We start from the raw sequence: 16,637 nt of genomic DNA on the forward strand, positions 1-16,637 counted from the left end.
TAGCCGAATAGCTGGCAGAATTGATTAGGGGATTAAAGATGCCGGGGCTGGAGACGTGCTAGTGAGTGACCTTTTTCTCTGGCAGTTAGCCACGCCTCCCCCAGGGCCAGTGTTATGTTGAAAACACCAACTGTGTTCACTCACTATTTCCCATCTTCATCTCGTATTTTATTTTTCTACCTCATCTCCCTTGGTTCCGTAACAAAATATTCATATACCTATAATATAATGTAATTTAATTAATTTTGTCACAGAATATTATAAAAAAATGTTTCTCTTTCTTTAAATCAGCATAATTAATCTATGTTATGGTAAGTATTTATCGTATCGCCTTTTATCTTACTTTATCTTATCTTATCTATTTTTTAGAATGTCCTCTCATACATTTATGTTTATATACCTTAAATGAAATTACTTAACCCGTATATTCACCTTTTACCTATTCGCATTGCTTTTCAGGGTGTCTTTTTCTCCTTGGAACATACTCATATTGTATTATGCTTCATATTTGTACATTTTTCACTTACCGATTTCTTTTGTGATCCCTTCTTTCCTTACCTCTCTGTTCCCCCCTTCCATTAATTCCTATTTTATGGCCTCAATATAAATCCAAATATTTTTCCTTGCGCTTATGTGTTTATGTATTTATAACATTATATAATATGATTAATTATTCAAAAACTTTTACTATATGCTTATATCAAACAATGTTCTTTTATATTTATTGTTGGATAGTACATATAGTTATCATAATATATGTATTTTTTCTATTTATAAATTTCAATAAAAAATTGAAACACAAAAAAAAAGAAAACACCAACTGTTATATTGAACACGCAGACATTCACTAGGGTATTCTATGAGTTACGGTACACCAATAAGTGGCATGATCTACCCTTTAAATCCCTAATAGATAATATGGCAAGAGGGATTACATCTACCCTTATATTTCTAGTATATAATAGGGCATGGAAGTTTAGAGGCCATCAGCCTTTGTTGCATTTCCTGCTCTGCAGCACTGCTTTTAAATGTAAATTGTGTCCAAACTCATTTCTGGTGGTAGGGGCATTTGAAAAGTGATAATCTACATTATGTTTACATGTTAGGTGTCCCCAGGGTTTCCCAAAGGGGTGAGGTGTAATTATAAGCAGGGTCCTTATAAAAGATGTGTTTTATGCCCTCAGGATAGAGAAATTGCACAGTTCACTTTCCCCATTGTAGCAAAGTGCCTTCCAAAATCTAATTTGGTGCTATCAGCACTGTGGATTGAGGAGCTACATTATTTTTGCATATTCAGGACCCCCAAGGTCTTCCATAGGAGTCTCAGGGGTGCGGTTTTATGTAACAATAAGCAGGGTCCTTATATAAAATATTTATATGCCCTCGTGATGGAGAAATTGTACATTTTAGCTTCCCCATTGTAGATGCCTGGCCCCATAGGATAGCGTTGCAACAGTTTTTGAACACATTACTATTGCTAGGAATTGAATGAATATTGTTCAAAGACTTAGGAGAATGGTATTGATAAATACAACAATATGCTATTGTTAAATGTATCCTAAATTGTACATAAAAGAAGTTATAAGGCTTTCTTGTTTGTAAGCCAACATTCTGCCTTCCTGAAGTCTCTCCTGAATGGTCAGAGTTACCAGGATGAGCCAGCCTGCTTTGGTGAAGTAATAAGTGGCTCACCAGGGGAGAGGCTATCTGATAGAGAGCGCTCTGCTACAATGGAATGCCAGAGCGGCGGAAGGGGGATGAAGCATGATGATTCATAGGGGAAATAGAACAGGCAGGGAATGACAGGTCTGCCTACCCCCACCCCCCTCTGACCCAGCCAGATAGGAGGTTTAAGGAAGTAATCTGCAATTGCTAGAGGGTAGGGAGCTATGAAAATGAACCATTCTGACAGTTGGTTTTGTTAGTTCTTTATTCCCTGCTTAGATTTCTGCCAAGATGAATTTCGAAAGAATAGTGCTTTTTGGGAGAAAATGAGGTCACACTTTGATGGAAGTGGTCATGCTCTGGGGTGTCACCTTGCACCTCATTGACAGGAGTTCTCCCCTGCTTGACCAAAGAGAACACTGTATACATATGTGAGAGGTACAGAGCCTCTCAGATCTGACCACAGGCCATGGCAAAAGATTTAGTAAAATTAACACCTAATTCTAGTTTGCCCATAAATGTATCAAAAGCATTCAGGGAAATCTGCATGCTATTGGGGGTAAGTGCCATTAAAACAGTGTCATCTGCATAAGACAACATTGGGATTCTTCTTCCGTTTATCTTTGGAAAATCAGCAGATGTTTCTAACAAGAAGCCTTCTAAGCCGTTTGTATAGACCAGAAATAAAAAGGGTGCTAAAATACATCCTTGTCGGACACCTTCAGTGGATAATATAGGTTTCGATTTCTCTCCACCCCGGCCATATCTAACCCTAACCGTTGTGGCAGTATGTAACCTGCGGAGCAGGGTGACCAGTGGTTCTTCAAAACCCATAGAGTCCATCATGCGCCATAATTTGTCCCTACATACTGTATCAAAGGCACTGGACAAGTCCATGAATGCCAAGTGTTTAGAACCATTCTTGGCACCCATGTACTTGCCCATAATCAAAGCAAGGTTCAGGCACTGCTCATTAGTTCCTTTCCCTTTCCTAAAACCATATTGAGATTCTACAATTACCCCCGATGACTCAGCCCATGTTTCCAGCCGTGCCAATATCACCCTACCCATCAACTTACATGTTGAGTCTATTAGTGATATTGGCCTGTAACATCTTGGATCATACTTATCACCCTTTTTAAAAATCGGGACCAAAACGGTCTCTTTCCAAGAGGTCGGAATAGGGCCAAGTATTAATGCCTTAAAAACATTCATGAGTAGAGGGGACCAAAAATCTCGATTAGATTTAAAAAGGTCTAAAGGTACTGAGTCAGGGCCTGGGGCCTTTGAGGATGCCCCCTTAGTCAGAGCTAGCTCTACTTCTGCAAGCATTATTGATTCACTAAACTTCTTAACTGATTCCACATTAATATAACAGGAATCGTCCTCCTCCGAGGTAACAGTATGTGATTTCTCTTTGGGATTAAAAATTTTGTTATAATGAGTTACCCAGGTTTCCTCTGGTAAATGAACTCGAATGGTATTTTCGTCCCCTGATTTTAAAAAGGGCCTATTTATAACTCCCCAAAAGAGTCTATTGTCCCTTAAATCAGCTGCCTTATCTAAATCTTCCCATTCTTTGGACTTCAATTCATTTTTCCTTTTTCTAATTGCCTGTCTATATTGGTTCCCTAGCTAGTATAATTTTACTAAATCTTTTGCCATGGCCTGTGGTCAAAAAAATGTTAAAACACGGAAATATGTGGTGAAGAACGCCACTATTGAGAAAGTGGATAACTTCTGTTATCTGGGTAACCTCTTTAACAAAAAATTGAGCTGGGAACCTTTGCTGATAGCACGGGTTCAGAAGGTTGCACAGTTAATTGAAGCTCTTTTCCGCTTTGCCAGCAAATTAGGCCAGCGACGTGTAGCAGAAATTACATCATTATATAAAGTCAAGTGTGTTTCTGCCTTGACCTATGGTGCAGGGGTTTGGGGTTCGTATAACTGTGAAAAAATACAAATTGTGGAAAACAAGTTTGTTAAACGCTTATTATCTGTCCCAATGGGCACATCTAATATATTTTGCCATGGAGAAGTTGGAATCGAGTTTATAAGTGATATTATCCACGTTGCCCCTTTAACACTATGGGCTAAGGTTTGGCAATCTGAAGAGCTGAAACTAACAAAAGATATTATTCAAGATTGCCTTAAGCTTGATTATTACACCCAAATTCCGTGGCTACTATATGTTAGAGAGACTTTTAATAATATAGGTTTAGGTGAGATGTTTACAAATCCCGAACTGCTTGGTAGGGATGCCAAGGAGATTATTAAAAATGCTTTTAGTATTAGTTTAGGTTCTTTTAAGACAAATAACCATGTATCAACTGTACGGGGAAAACCAGTTCGCCAGTTCTATTTGTCATATATTATGAACACGCAATGGCGTTTTTATCTTACAAGATTTCGCCTTGGCACCTTACATTTTTTGTTTGCTTTCCCAAAGCAGGGGGGTTGGTGGGAGAAGTTACCCTATTGCTCTTGTAACAATAGGGTTTCACAAAATACTCTCCACCTTCTGCTTTTTTGCACTCTGTACAAAGTGCCAAGAAACACTTTCCTTAAACCATTATTAGAATCATTTGAAACGTGTTGTTATAAAGAAGCGTCTGATCACTTGTTATCCTTGTCAACTGCACGTATTTGTAATGCCGTTTTAAACTTTATTAGATCAGCTTTGGTAATTAGAAACAGATATTGATGGATTTTGGTAAATATGTATTGTGATTTTATGGTTGATAAATTCTAATGTCTTTTTAAAATTGTCTATGTATACTTTTATGGTTTCTACATGAAATCGAAATAAAGTTTTTGAACCGGCCTCTCAGATCTGCTCAGATCTGCTTATTGAAACTAAGAGAAGAAGGATTGCCTGGCTGGAAACTGAATTTGCGCCTGCTGCACTATCTGGAACTACAGCCCTGTGGATGTACCTTCCCTCTAAAGGATTAAAGAGTGTACTCCATTCAAGCTACAGGTTAACAGAGATGACCTGCATCATCACCACCAAGAGTCCATTGCCTGGAGTGCGTCACTTGGACTTTTAAGGGTTTTGTCCAGGGGCAATATGAGAATTGTGGTCTCAGACTTTCAAGGACCATCTTGGAGCTTCCCAACCCTTGGATTGTGCTTTGTACCCTCTGGACCCTCAAGAGGACCTTCAGGAAGAAGTTCCAGAAGTTTGGAGCAATTTTGGAAAAAAACTCCATAAGGTGACCGACTCAATGGGCAGCCACCTATACCGCGACCCGGACCAGATTCCAGGTTTGTCCAGCTGAAGAGCTCTGCAGATCTGACTTCCAGTTTGAATTAGAGCTCCCTGTCTAGCTGGTGAGCTCTCACTGAATCTGGACTGGTGTTGAGCAGCAAGGGCCATCGGAAGAAAAAGTTCCAGAAATGTTTCTAAGTGCTAAGGTAAACTTTTGAGCAGGTCACCCCACCTTGTTTATTCAAGCAGGGTTCCATCATAGCCTGAAACTTTGACTTTGTCCCGGGCTACCTTGACCTAATGTCTCAGAATGACGCTATATCTTTCTAAATGCTAGAAGGTGTTTAATCTTTGAACATTCATATCTCAGGCTCCCTACATTTGATGTTTGCTGTCATTTTAAAGATAACAATATTTCCTATTTTTATAAGCTGGTGTGGGATTTTTATTATGTGCTGTGTCTTAAATATTTACTGAACTGGTGTTTCTTAATGCTTCTTATACCTGTCTCCTAAGTTAAGTCTGACTGCTCACAGCCAAGCTTCCAAGAGTTGAGCATAGGAATAATTTATTTAGATCTATACTAGACCCTAGACTGTGATGGTGGCCTTTTTGCCAGTGGTAGATTCACATTTACCACTATTAATAAGCCACTTTCCAACACCAGCACGCTATCGATTTTTGCGTATTCAGGGGAAAAAGCAGCCCTCTTGATATCTAGCAATAGCTTTGTTCATCAGCCATGTGGTTTTTGCTAGGAAATTATGATACAATTCTACTGTTGCCAGAACCTTGACACACAGATCTCAGATTTTCTTACCAAGACACATTGCTTTACCAAAGGATTTATATTTAAGGACACTCAGAATATTATAAAGTATTTGTTTTGGTTATGGAGGCTAACTTTTAACTTTCTATGAACATTTATAGAACTTCTCCTAAGACTAGGGTTGTTACATTTGTTAAGGTTCATCAATTTTAAGACTACGGTTCTTACACTCAACTGTGTTGCTTTTCTAATGTATGAAATGTATGAATAGTTATTATTCTTCTAGTATGAACATACACATTTTCTGGACAAGTAAGCAATAGCATATCAACATTGTTGTTTATCTTACAGTTCTGCAAGAGTGAAATAGAAACTATAACTCATTTTCCAGTGTTATTGACTGTATACTTGAGAAAGTAATTTTTTGGATGTTTAGTTTCAGACATTGCAAGTATGACAACAAAGTACAGACAGAGATATTGATAAGGTAAACCCGTTCAATATTATAGTTAAGCAAGGAACCTATCATGGCAAGTAACTGAAAATATAATTGTGCACACCCTACAGCCATTGTAGCTCGCCAGAAGTGACGGGACATGTCTGTTTTTCACTTAACCCTTTCTCCATTTCTACAACTGACCCTCTTGTTACTGTGTATGTGATAACTCATAGGGATGGTTAAAACTGTAATTGTGTTTGGCTCTTTCTGAATTCCGCACACAAAGTTAGTGCATTCTGACAATGGTGCCTTTGACAGCTTGTTCGGGTCATGTTATGACTAGTACAAATACTTTTGGAATAGAACCAAGAAATGATAATAAAGAATACAAACAGCTGGGTCTATGGAGTTCTAAAAGTGAGGAAAAAGAAGAGAAATGACTGGCACAGCAGTGTTCATTTCCTACCAGTAACCTTGAAAAAATAACCAAAGGAGGTTAAGATAGGAACTGACATCTATCTGTCAATTCAGATATTCCTGTAATTTCCATTCTCACTCCTTGTAAGCTTTAAGTTCCTGAGGGAACAGTGTAATTTTTGATTAATGTTGAGCAATAAGTCTCAAGCGAGCTATGCGCAACTAGGAGTAATCAACCAACAAACACCTTACTTCATAGCCCGGTACTTTAGGGAACTGATAGCAACACTAGAATCAACATTGATGCAATTAAGAAATCTCATTCCCTCCTTCCCCTGTGTTCTCTTGAAAGTAATATAAATCAGCCTACCCTAGCTATGCTCCTGCCTTTACTATCACAATCAGAAAGGTGCGGAGGAGTGGAGATATGTATGTGTAAGTCACTTGTGTGAATTTACACTGCTTAAAAGTTTGTATTTATTTCCTTTCAACATTCAAAAGTTTCAATATTTAAAAGTTAAAAAATACTTTCTGCAAGACAATAGCTCCTATGAATATGTTTTATATATTTATATGGTAATCTTGTATAAAAGAAATGAGATATTTGTCAATAAAATGTGGTGAGAGAATGATGTCTTCCCAAGCCATATCTTGTTTGCTAAATTATGGACTCAATGCCAGGTTCTAGAGCAAATCCAAGGTATATTTCCCATGGAAAACCAGGACCATGGGTAACTGTAATTGAGTCACATAGTTACCTTCTATCTTACAGCTATTTACTGAATGTGGTGCTATTATAGTAATTATGCGATATATATCTTGTTTAAAGCTAAATGTCTTACCCCGAACACGGGTGAAGCACGGCTACTCACCCCTGAGGGTCTCAACCACTGAAGACACTAGTGGTAACATACCTGTATTAACAGGTTCATCACCTTCGAGCCAAGAGTAACTCTACAGCCTGGAATAGTATTACCGCACTTGTACATTTGACTGATTTGTTTTGATTTGGATTCTTGTTCTGGTTGTGCTACATGCCATCAAAGTTGCTCCAGAGTAAAGAAAACAGTATAAAATTCATACTGAAATGGGTGATGAAAACTGAGTATCACGCTAGCTACTACTCTGTTTTCCAAACTTTTTTTTAACTTACCTAGACTTGCTCAATCTATTAAGTAGGTAGCAAAAGCCAATAGGAGAGATTGTCCTCAGCCTATAATTTTCATTGAGGTATACTGATTAGATTTTTGCTGCAGACCCTAATGATTAATTTTGTGTGATTAAGGGCCTCAGACATGGCATTTTAGTTTAGGGCAGAGAGTAGCAAGGTTCCTTGCTGCACTGCCCTATGCGAAAGTGATAGGGCAGTGTGCTGCCATTGTTTTTGCAAGCCAGGGCCATTGGAGATACCCTAGCACAATGGTGCAACGGTGCCTCCATTGCAGGCAGGATTGGTTTTGTGTTGTAATCCTACGAGGAAAAAGGGAAAATGAGGAGAATTAAACACATTTCTCCACGTTGCGCCTCACCTCAGGCGGCGTAGGGATTTGATGCTTCCCCAGGTTTACATCATTTTGCAAATACGGGACAGTGTCAAATTCCATGCATGTACTGTGGGAAAACCCACCTCTGGGGTGCAGAATAAGGCAACACAGCCATTTGCTCTGATTTAGTCATGATTTATGAGGCCACTCAAAATCACGCACTTTATGAGAGCCGTGTACCATGCATGTACCACTTTACGTGGTGCAAAAGTGATGCACGGCTCTCTTGAATAAAATATGTATTAAGTCATATAGCACGTCTACTCCAAAAGGAGTGACAGGGACATGAATAACAAATTCTGCTTTAAATGTATAAATGATGGCAATTGATGTATGGAAAAGCACGTTCCCAATCTTAAATGTGTATCTCCTATATCTTGCACTCATTGTAGATGTTGCAGTAAATAATGGTGCATGCGTGTTCAAGAAGAATTTGTCAGATCATCCTAAAATCCTATATCAAACATAGATTAAAGTAAACACTGGCTGCATTAGAGAAACAAAATAGATTTGATACTTATTATCACCATGAGAACATGTCACAATTTTTCTTGGCAAAATAAACCTCAGTGATCAATCATTTCTGCTGTTCGATTCTGAAACACCATGTAGTAAAAATTCTCTGGTCTTTCCCTGGAACCAACAATACTAATCATGATGCTCAGGCAAGCTTCGGACCACGTCATAGTACTGAGTCAGTGCTGGTAGCAGCCAATGACCACCTTGCTTATTTACAGACTGATTTGCGATGACATATCAGTGGTATTTGACACTGCTGGCTACTATCAGATCACCAACTGACACTACCCTGTGGCATCTTTGTTCAATCTATAAACCAGTTCCTTTTCTCATTTTTCCCCATCCACATGGGCAGCTCCTCCTCTATAAATTAGTAGTTTACGGGAGAAGCGTAAAACCTCTTCGTGTAACCTCTGGCTGTTTTTCTGCAGCTGTTGGTTGTCCTCCTAGAATCACGAGATATTTAGGCAAATAAAGGTTTTTGCAAATTGTCATCGAGATATCAAAATAAATCAATCATAACGGCAGCTTGCATTTAAAAAACAAATATTAAAGTGCCGAAGCACATTCTGGGTATTCTTGTTATGTGAATGGAATTTCAATTGATAGACACAAGCTTTTACCTCATGTATCCTATTCGAACCCTCGCATCCCACCTGTCCCAATTAGTTTATTATCATACATTCAGAACAGACAAATGGAAAGTACTCAAAAAACAATATGTATTTATAAATACAAAAAAGTTGGTATTTCCCACTCCACAGAAGGAGGGTTCTTTTGAGAGTTTCTTGATTTAGGCCAAAACGTTGGGGTTTGATGACATTATTACCATCATACAAAGTAGAACATCGCAGAGCATCATAGAGTCCTAATGTACCAGACAACTAGTGTGTCTACCCTCAGGTAAGTCTCTTACCTGAGCCCACCTCGAGTTATGACCATCCTGCAGCTGAAATGAGAGAGAATGGAGCAGGATACAGGCCTGGAGATCCTCCCAGAATCCGGGACTCTCGTGTTCAGGCTCGAAGGTGCTAACATAAGTTAAACTAACTTTTACCTTTTTTAACTATTTTTTTAATTGTTGTATTACTATTATCTTTTAACGTGGTTTAGCGAGAGTTGCAACCCTATTCATGAAATATTATTTGCTTTCTTGTTCTATTAGCAACGTACCGGCTGCACTAACTTTCGTTTTCTTTTATGTGTAATTCCAAAGTATCGTTTTTTAAACATATAATGATTTTAATTAATAGAACATGAATACAAATTACTAAAAACATACAGATCTGGTTGGATTAGTCAAATACGAGGATGTTGGGAATTTCTTATGGATTTGGGACAAAGGCTATCACTCCAAAGACAAGGACCACCAGCATCTTTCATGTCGGAATACACGTGAGCCAGGTATCTGACTTTCATGATTCTAATGCCGTCAGACAGCGAGCTGTGGGTGGTGCACACACTTGTGCAGTTTCTAAAGCTGCAGCAGTAACATTTCAAAACATAACGAATTGGACCCCAATATGTTCCAGAAAGGGAATGGAATGAATTTCTCAGATTTGGCATTTAAAAAATAAGTCAATCCAAAGCATTTTTTTTACCTCCATTCTTCCCTGCCAGGGCTTAAACCAGCATCAGTGCGATGAATGTTGTTACCGAGGTGTGTGTTGGATACTTCAGAGGGATGAATGTTCAAACGGGGAGACCCTGCAGAGGTCCAAATGTCAGAATAAATAACGAATCTAATAATGTTTGTGCTACAAAAATTCGTAGCCAGAATATCACCTACAAAATAATATTAAGGTATGTATAGGATTACTCTCTTTAACTCCAGATCTACATACATTGGAGATATGAATGTATTATCATGGCACATAAGCATAGCAGTAATCATTTACTCTAAACTTTTTTCATTTTTTTATGAAATGCGGCTAGTCAAGAATCTGGCTACAATAGTCCCAATTTGGGGGCATATCATCAAGGGACGGCGATAAATAACGCAAAGTGCGCTTAGCTCTTTTTTATTTATCGCCATCTATCTCTGGAATTTATCGCCCTGGTAGCGCGTTATTAACAACGCATTTCTCCAGGGCAATAAGAATTCCAGCGATAGCGGGAAAATCACCCATTTGCAGGGATTGCCGTTTTGTGGTCGTATCAGCATAATCCACCCCCAATGTAAGGGATAGGCAAGTCTGCATTTTAGCAGACGTTAGTTTTTTGCGAAAACTGCGGTTTTCTCCAAAAACTAACGTCTGCTTAAATGCTGGGGCAGCCTTCTAAATATGGCGATATGCACATCAGCGAAATTTGCAAGGTTGTACTGCCAAGTGACTCTCACTTTGCATCTCAATAGAGATGCAAAGGGAGGTGTCAGGTAAAAGGGTGCTAACATGCGCTAATGCATGTTAGCACCCACTTGTAAATAGGGTGAAAAGATTATCTCCACTTTTTTGGCTTTTAAAGCGGAGATAATGCCCTTGTTAATATTCCCCGAAATATTCTGGTGGTACACCCCTGCAGAGCTCAGTATGAAATCGAGAAAGGGCCATGGTCTCCTCACATGTTCTCTGATTGCAATAACATGAGTGCTGTTCAGGGGAGGTATACTATCTATTAATAAAGTGTCAAGAGATACTAAAGTAACAATGGACTAGTACAATATCAGTTTTCGTTAGTCCTTTTTGGCCTATGTCTTTAAAAATAGTTTCAGTATGGGCTTGTCTCGTCAAGTTATGATCATCTCATGTGTATGTTACCTCATCCTTTAATCACATATGACTCCTGAAAACTTTTCAATAGAACTTGAAGGGTAATATTTAAATTAGATAGGGGGCTGACATGTTTGTGCAGCAACAAGTACACAACAGGCTACCAGGGGGCTGAGCTCAGGTTAACTGAGCGACTCAGAGTTCACTCAGACAAAAAGAGTTATTTTTCCGTGAGGTTGGCAATCACTCACCCATAATAATAATCCAATGTTCACATTTACCGAATGATTATTGTGTTTCTGACAATGTATGAAAGTCACAACATTGGGAACAGAGCATGTTCAATGGTGAAAGAAGGTTATATATTATAGGTAAGCATGAGTGTCCCTGGCCCTCCACGCGGCTGTCCCACCCTTTAACCAAGTGGATTTCCTGCATGTTTTTCTTTTTTCCTTGTTTGAGTGCCTCCGCTCTAAATCTAAGGGGTCTTTGGTGGCATCAGATCTGGCTAGAGACAATTTGAGCTGAATGCCAGGTCTCTGGTGATCAAGAAAAGAAAAAAACAAAGGGGCTTTAGCTCGCCACCTTAATTGACAGTAAATTAGGGATGAATTGCCTAGTACATTTTGTCTGCCTTTGTATTGGTATTCTTTGAGTCCTCTTTGATGATAAACAGGAGAGTGCCCCTTTAGTATTGGTTGTTGTCAACACCTGTTTAGTAGCCACTGGCTGGAAAAAGCTGTGCATGACACATGTCGTTTAGGGCTGCTTTTATTGGTGGAGCATTGGAAATCAGCCTGCCTGAGGAGGAGCTCCATTGCAATGGGTGGAAGTGGGACTTGGTCTGGCAGCTGTGGCTGCTGCGCATGCCTATGATGTCTCTGTGTGTGTGTGTGTTCGCCTTGCGACAGGCATCCTCTTTTTCTTTTGGGGAGCTGAAACGCCTCCCAGTCACAGTGCTGTCTATTGCTGGTGCACTGCACTGCTTACCCTAGGCTTTACCATGGCCACGCTTCAAGAGAAGATGTGTATCACTACTCACTAGCCCCTGGCATAAGCAACAGAGAGTACCAGGGCATGAAGGTGTGGGACAAAGACTGCAGGCAAGGATAGCAGCCAAGGCTGGTAACGCAGCATTCCATGAAAGATGATCAATATCTAAGTAGCGCCTCATATTGTCCAAGGATGAGAAGATGTGACCCTCATACCATGATTCCATCTGCAGTGTGTGTGAGAGGGCTTGGTTGCTGGTGAGGTGAAATATCTCTGTGAGCTCTTCTTTTGTGTATCCTGAGTGTTGGGGTTTGATACATAGTGTTAGTGGTAACCTGTGGCTGCTGTCTCCCTTCTCCCAACATGTTCTCATTCCAACCTCTCTGAAATGTTTCCTAAAGCTGCATGAACTTTGAGAAGTAAAGGCATTTTCTTGATGTCTAGGACTGGTCAGAACGGTTCCAGCATACCATACCGTGGCATGGTCAGAACAACACCTACAACAAGGATTGGCCCACATGGAAGACCAGGTAGGAACAAATGCAGAGCTCTTGAAGTGAAGAAGGCCTGCCTTCTCCTTTCCGCATCTTGTGATTTGTGCTGCTGTCTGACTAGAAATATACACAGACGTGTTAAGGCATTTACAACGTGGGCTCTGGCCCAAAGCCCCTGTTTATCTGGAGCCCCCTTGAAACAGCGGCTCTGATTTCCACATAGTTCTGCGAGGATGACCTTGAATGCCTCCGAAAAATAGATTGCTTACATTTATTTCTAATTGGAGTGATGTGTGGGAGTTAATTACAGAAACCTTTTCAACAACATGCTACATCCATGAAAACAAAGTTACTTTTAGATCTAAAGAGCACCTCACAAATGAGAACTGGCAGTGGGTCGCAGAGATTATTTGCCATAATATTAGTGAGCTTTTGTTATGTCACAATTTTAAATACACTCTTCACTATCCCGGAATAGTAGATGAACGCACATTTAGAATTTGGACCAGTGTGCCTATGCAGCATGGAAAAGCTACTGCTGGATCATAAATGCAAAAATGTTCCGAACAGAGGCCCCTGAAATACGTTTGGCCCAGTGCCCAAAAAAAACCTTAAGATGTCCCTGGACATACACAAAGTGAGGAGGACAGTTTCACCTCCCATTGCCTACTGGAGAGACGTGGGGCACTGAAAGGTAAGTCACATTGAATCAATAGCCCAGCAAGGATTATTGGAATTCTGGGCTTCCCCTTTTCAGTAGTAGGGGCAAAACAAGCAAGACTGGAAAGACAATTCCTGCTGCTGTACAGTAATGCTCCATGCCCTGAACAGCCTTTAGAAGCATGTGTTACCTCACTGAGGGTTTAATCAGTTCAGCCTGTTCTCTAAAAAAACTGGATTGACTCCATGTAAATAGCTTTACTCTTTTTAATTCACTAGATAACGGTAGGTGCAGATTAGAATATATGCCCACTCTCATGAAGGAAGCAAACGCTGATTTCATGTAGGCAAACCTGGGGATTCTGTCTGTGGTGATTAGCGACAAACAACCAGAGAGAATCAACCTGTTAGGCGTTTGGTCCTCCTTGTTCCAATCTTTATTCAGCACAGCAGGGAGCTTGATAAATCTGTGTAGAACAGACTAAGGAAATGAACTCAATTGTCTTGCAAAGCTTGCCACTGCCCCAGTAATTTTGATGAGTTTGGCTATCTTCCCCTCTATAAGTTGCTTCCAATTATTCTTAGCATCGAATAGTATCCCTATACATGGAAAGGCAGGTAATAAGTAACCCTTGGCAATGAACTCTGCTCCGCTAGCATAAGTTGCAGAGTTTGATAACTTTGCATTTCATTGAATACACAGAATTCATGCAAGAGTTCTCTCTCCGCTATGCAATGGAGTTATCTACTGTACCCACAACCCTTTGGTAACTCAACATTCCCTTTATATACTAAAAAGCATATAAACAATTCATAAAAGTGAATTTTGAAAACCATCAGGCAATGAGAGAGGTGATGATTTTGGGGTCACCCCTTATCTAGGGTGAGGGCAAGCAGATGCCTTGAACACAAAGAGCATATCATGCTGAACAATTCGGTGGTGGTACCATCCTCCTAGGACCACCCCATGCAAAGTTATGGCCAAAAATACAATGCCATCCAAAGTCCCAGCAAAGCATTATGGGGCGATATTCTAGAGTCTAGTGAATATTATAGTATTAGCTCTCAGCTCAGTCAGAGAGCCTGCCCCTTGAGGAGTGTATTGATATTGGATACTATAATATTCACTGCACTCTAGAATATCGTCCCATATGCTTTTCAGGGCCTTTGGTTGGGATTGTATTTTTGCCCATACCTGTCCTTGGGGTGGTCCTAGGAGGATGGGACCACCACCGAAACATTTCATCATGATGTGCTCTTTGTGTTCAAGGCATCTGCTTGGTCCTTTCCCTAAGTTAGGAAGGCCCCAAATCACATCTCTCACTGATTGCTAATTTTCATTTTCACTTTTGTGCAATGACATATGCATTTTAGCATGTAAAGATAGAATTATTTATTGTTTAACTAAAAGCACTGTTTGCTATATTTTCATTTTTGTGAGATGGCTATATGTATTTTATCATGCAAAGATATATTTATATATATATTTACTAAAGGGATGTCAGATTTCTGTTTAAAACTTTTATTAATACACAACAACGGAATTCATACAAAAACTCTGGATTAAGCTAATGTAACCACATTCCATTGATAAAACCATGTTACCTTTAAATGCTACAAAGCATGTAACCAATTCACAAAAGTGAGCTTCGAAAAATATCAGTCAATGAGAGAGGGGATGATTTTGGGGTCCCCCCTAACCTAGGCGGAAGACCAAGCGGGTACCTTGAACACAAAGAGCATTTCATGCTCAATCATTGTGGTGGTCCCATCCTCCTAGGACCACCCCAATCAAAGTTATGGGCAAAAATACAATGCCAACCAAAGGCCCAGCAATGCATTATAGAGCGAGATTCTAGAGTTTAGTGAATATTATAGCATTAGCTCTCAGATGAGTCAGAGAGCCTTCCCCTTGAGGCATGGTTTGATATTGGATTGAATATTTACTGCACCCTAGAATATTGTCCCATAATGCTTTGGAGGGCCTTTGGTTGGGATTGTATCTTTTGCTCATAAATGTGCTTGGGGTGGTCCTAGGAGGATGGGACCTTCACCAATTGTTCAGCAGTATGTGCTCTTTGTGTTAAAGGCATCTGCTTGGCTCTCTCCCTAGGTTAGTGAGGACATCAAAACCATCACCTCTCCCACTGCTTGCTACATTTTTATTCTCACTTGTGTGAAGTGATTATATGCATTTTAGTATGTAATGATAGATTTACTTGTCGTTTTACCAAGGGTATGTGAGGTTTCTATTTTATTAATTAGGGTGAGACGGAACGGAGTTGCGTAGTGCAATTCACTGAGTTTTTGATCAATTCTGCAGAATTCTGTGTAGTGGCACTCTGCCAACTATGCCCACCCTTAATAATAAGGAAGGTTTAGGACTGCCAAAAGGTTACAGTCCCATATTGAAATAGCAAATTAGAATTGCACCACAATCTGCAGTGACAGGCAAGAGACATGTTTGGCAGGGATACGTTAGTAGGTGGCACTATAAGTACCCCAGCCCAATGGGTTAATGTATTCTAATATACTAGGAAGTTATAAGTAAACTAATTGTGATAATGGTATTTTACCATGTTTTAGGGAGAACGTGAGTACTGGTTAGTGTTTGTAAATTGCCCAGAGCACTAAAAGACAAAAACAATGGGTTCAGCAGAGAAAGGAAGTCAAGGCAAAAAATTTGGGGTGACTCTGCAGCCAGGCCACATCTGACACTCTCTAGTTAGGAATTACTGAGGTATCTCATACAGTGTATTCAAGGGATTCTGAATTCAGCAAGCAGATTCAAGCTGACTTTACATGAAACAATCATTTGCAATGCATCATCTTTGGGACCGTTTATGTATTTAGCTATGCAGCACATTAGCCTGGGTGTTGAAACATCTACTGGTCTTTAATATTGAGGGAAAGTGAGCACTAAACTGTGAGACACACCAGGTATGGAAACACATGGAGAGAAATATTGCCTTTCAGTGGTAAATAGTTTAGTCCAAAGCTCTGTTTTTAATATAGAATCAGGGCCTTCTGTGGCCATATCACTCAAAATACAAGATTTGAAAAAAATATTATTATCTACGTGCAGTGTAATAGGTCTGGTATTTGTGAGAATTTGAGCATTTGGCATTGTAAAATGTACATAAAAAAAGTGCTTTTTTAAAAGAATTCGCAAGTTACCACCAACTACAAGTTGATGGTAATTTGCGAATTCTTAG

The 16,637-nt window shown here is 39.6% G+C and overlaps 1 protein-coding gene across 1 annotated transcript in view; it reads left to right on the forward strand.

The window, feature by feature from the left end:
* The first annotated feature begins 12,719 nt into the window (after positions 1 to 12,719).
* LOC147734834 (olfactory receptor 13A1-like) overlaps positions 12,720 to 16,637 on the forward strand; it is a 57,913-nt gene continuing 53,995 nt past the window's right edge. The window contains exon 1 of the mRNA XM_086952497.1: positions 12,720 to 12,798. Coding sequence (XP_086808623.1) covers positions 12,750 to 12,798 — 49 coding nt within the window. The 5' untranslated portion in view covers positions 12,720 to 12,749. The remainder of the gene's footprint in view (positions 12,799 to 16,637) is intronic.

Source organism: Lissotriton vulgaris, chromosome 1_2 (assembly GCF_964263255.1).
Source record: "Lissotriton vulgaris chromosome 1_2, aLisVul1.2, whole genome shotgun sequence".
Taxonomy (NCBI): Eukaryota; Metazoa; Chordata; class Amphibia; order Caudata; family Salamandridae; genus Lissotriton; species Lissotriton vulgaris.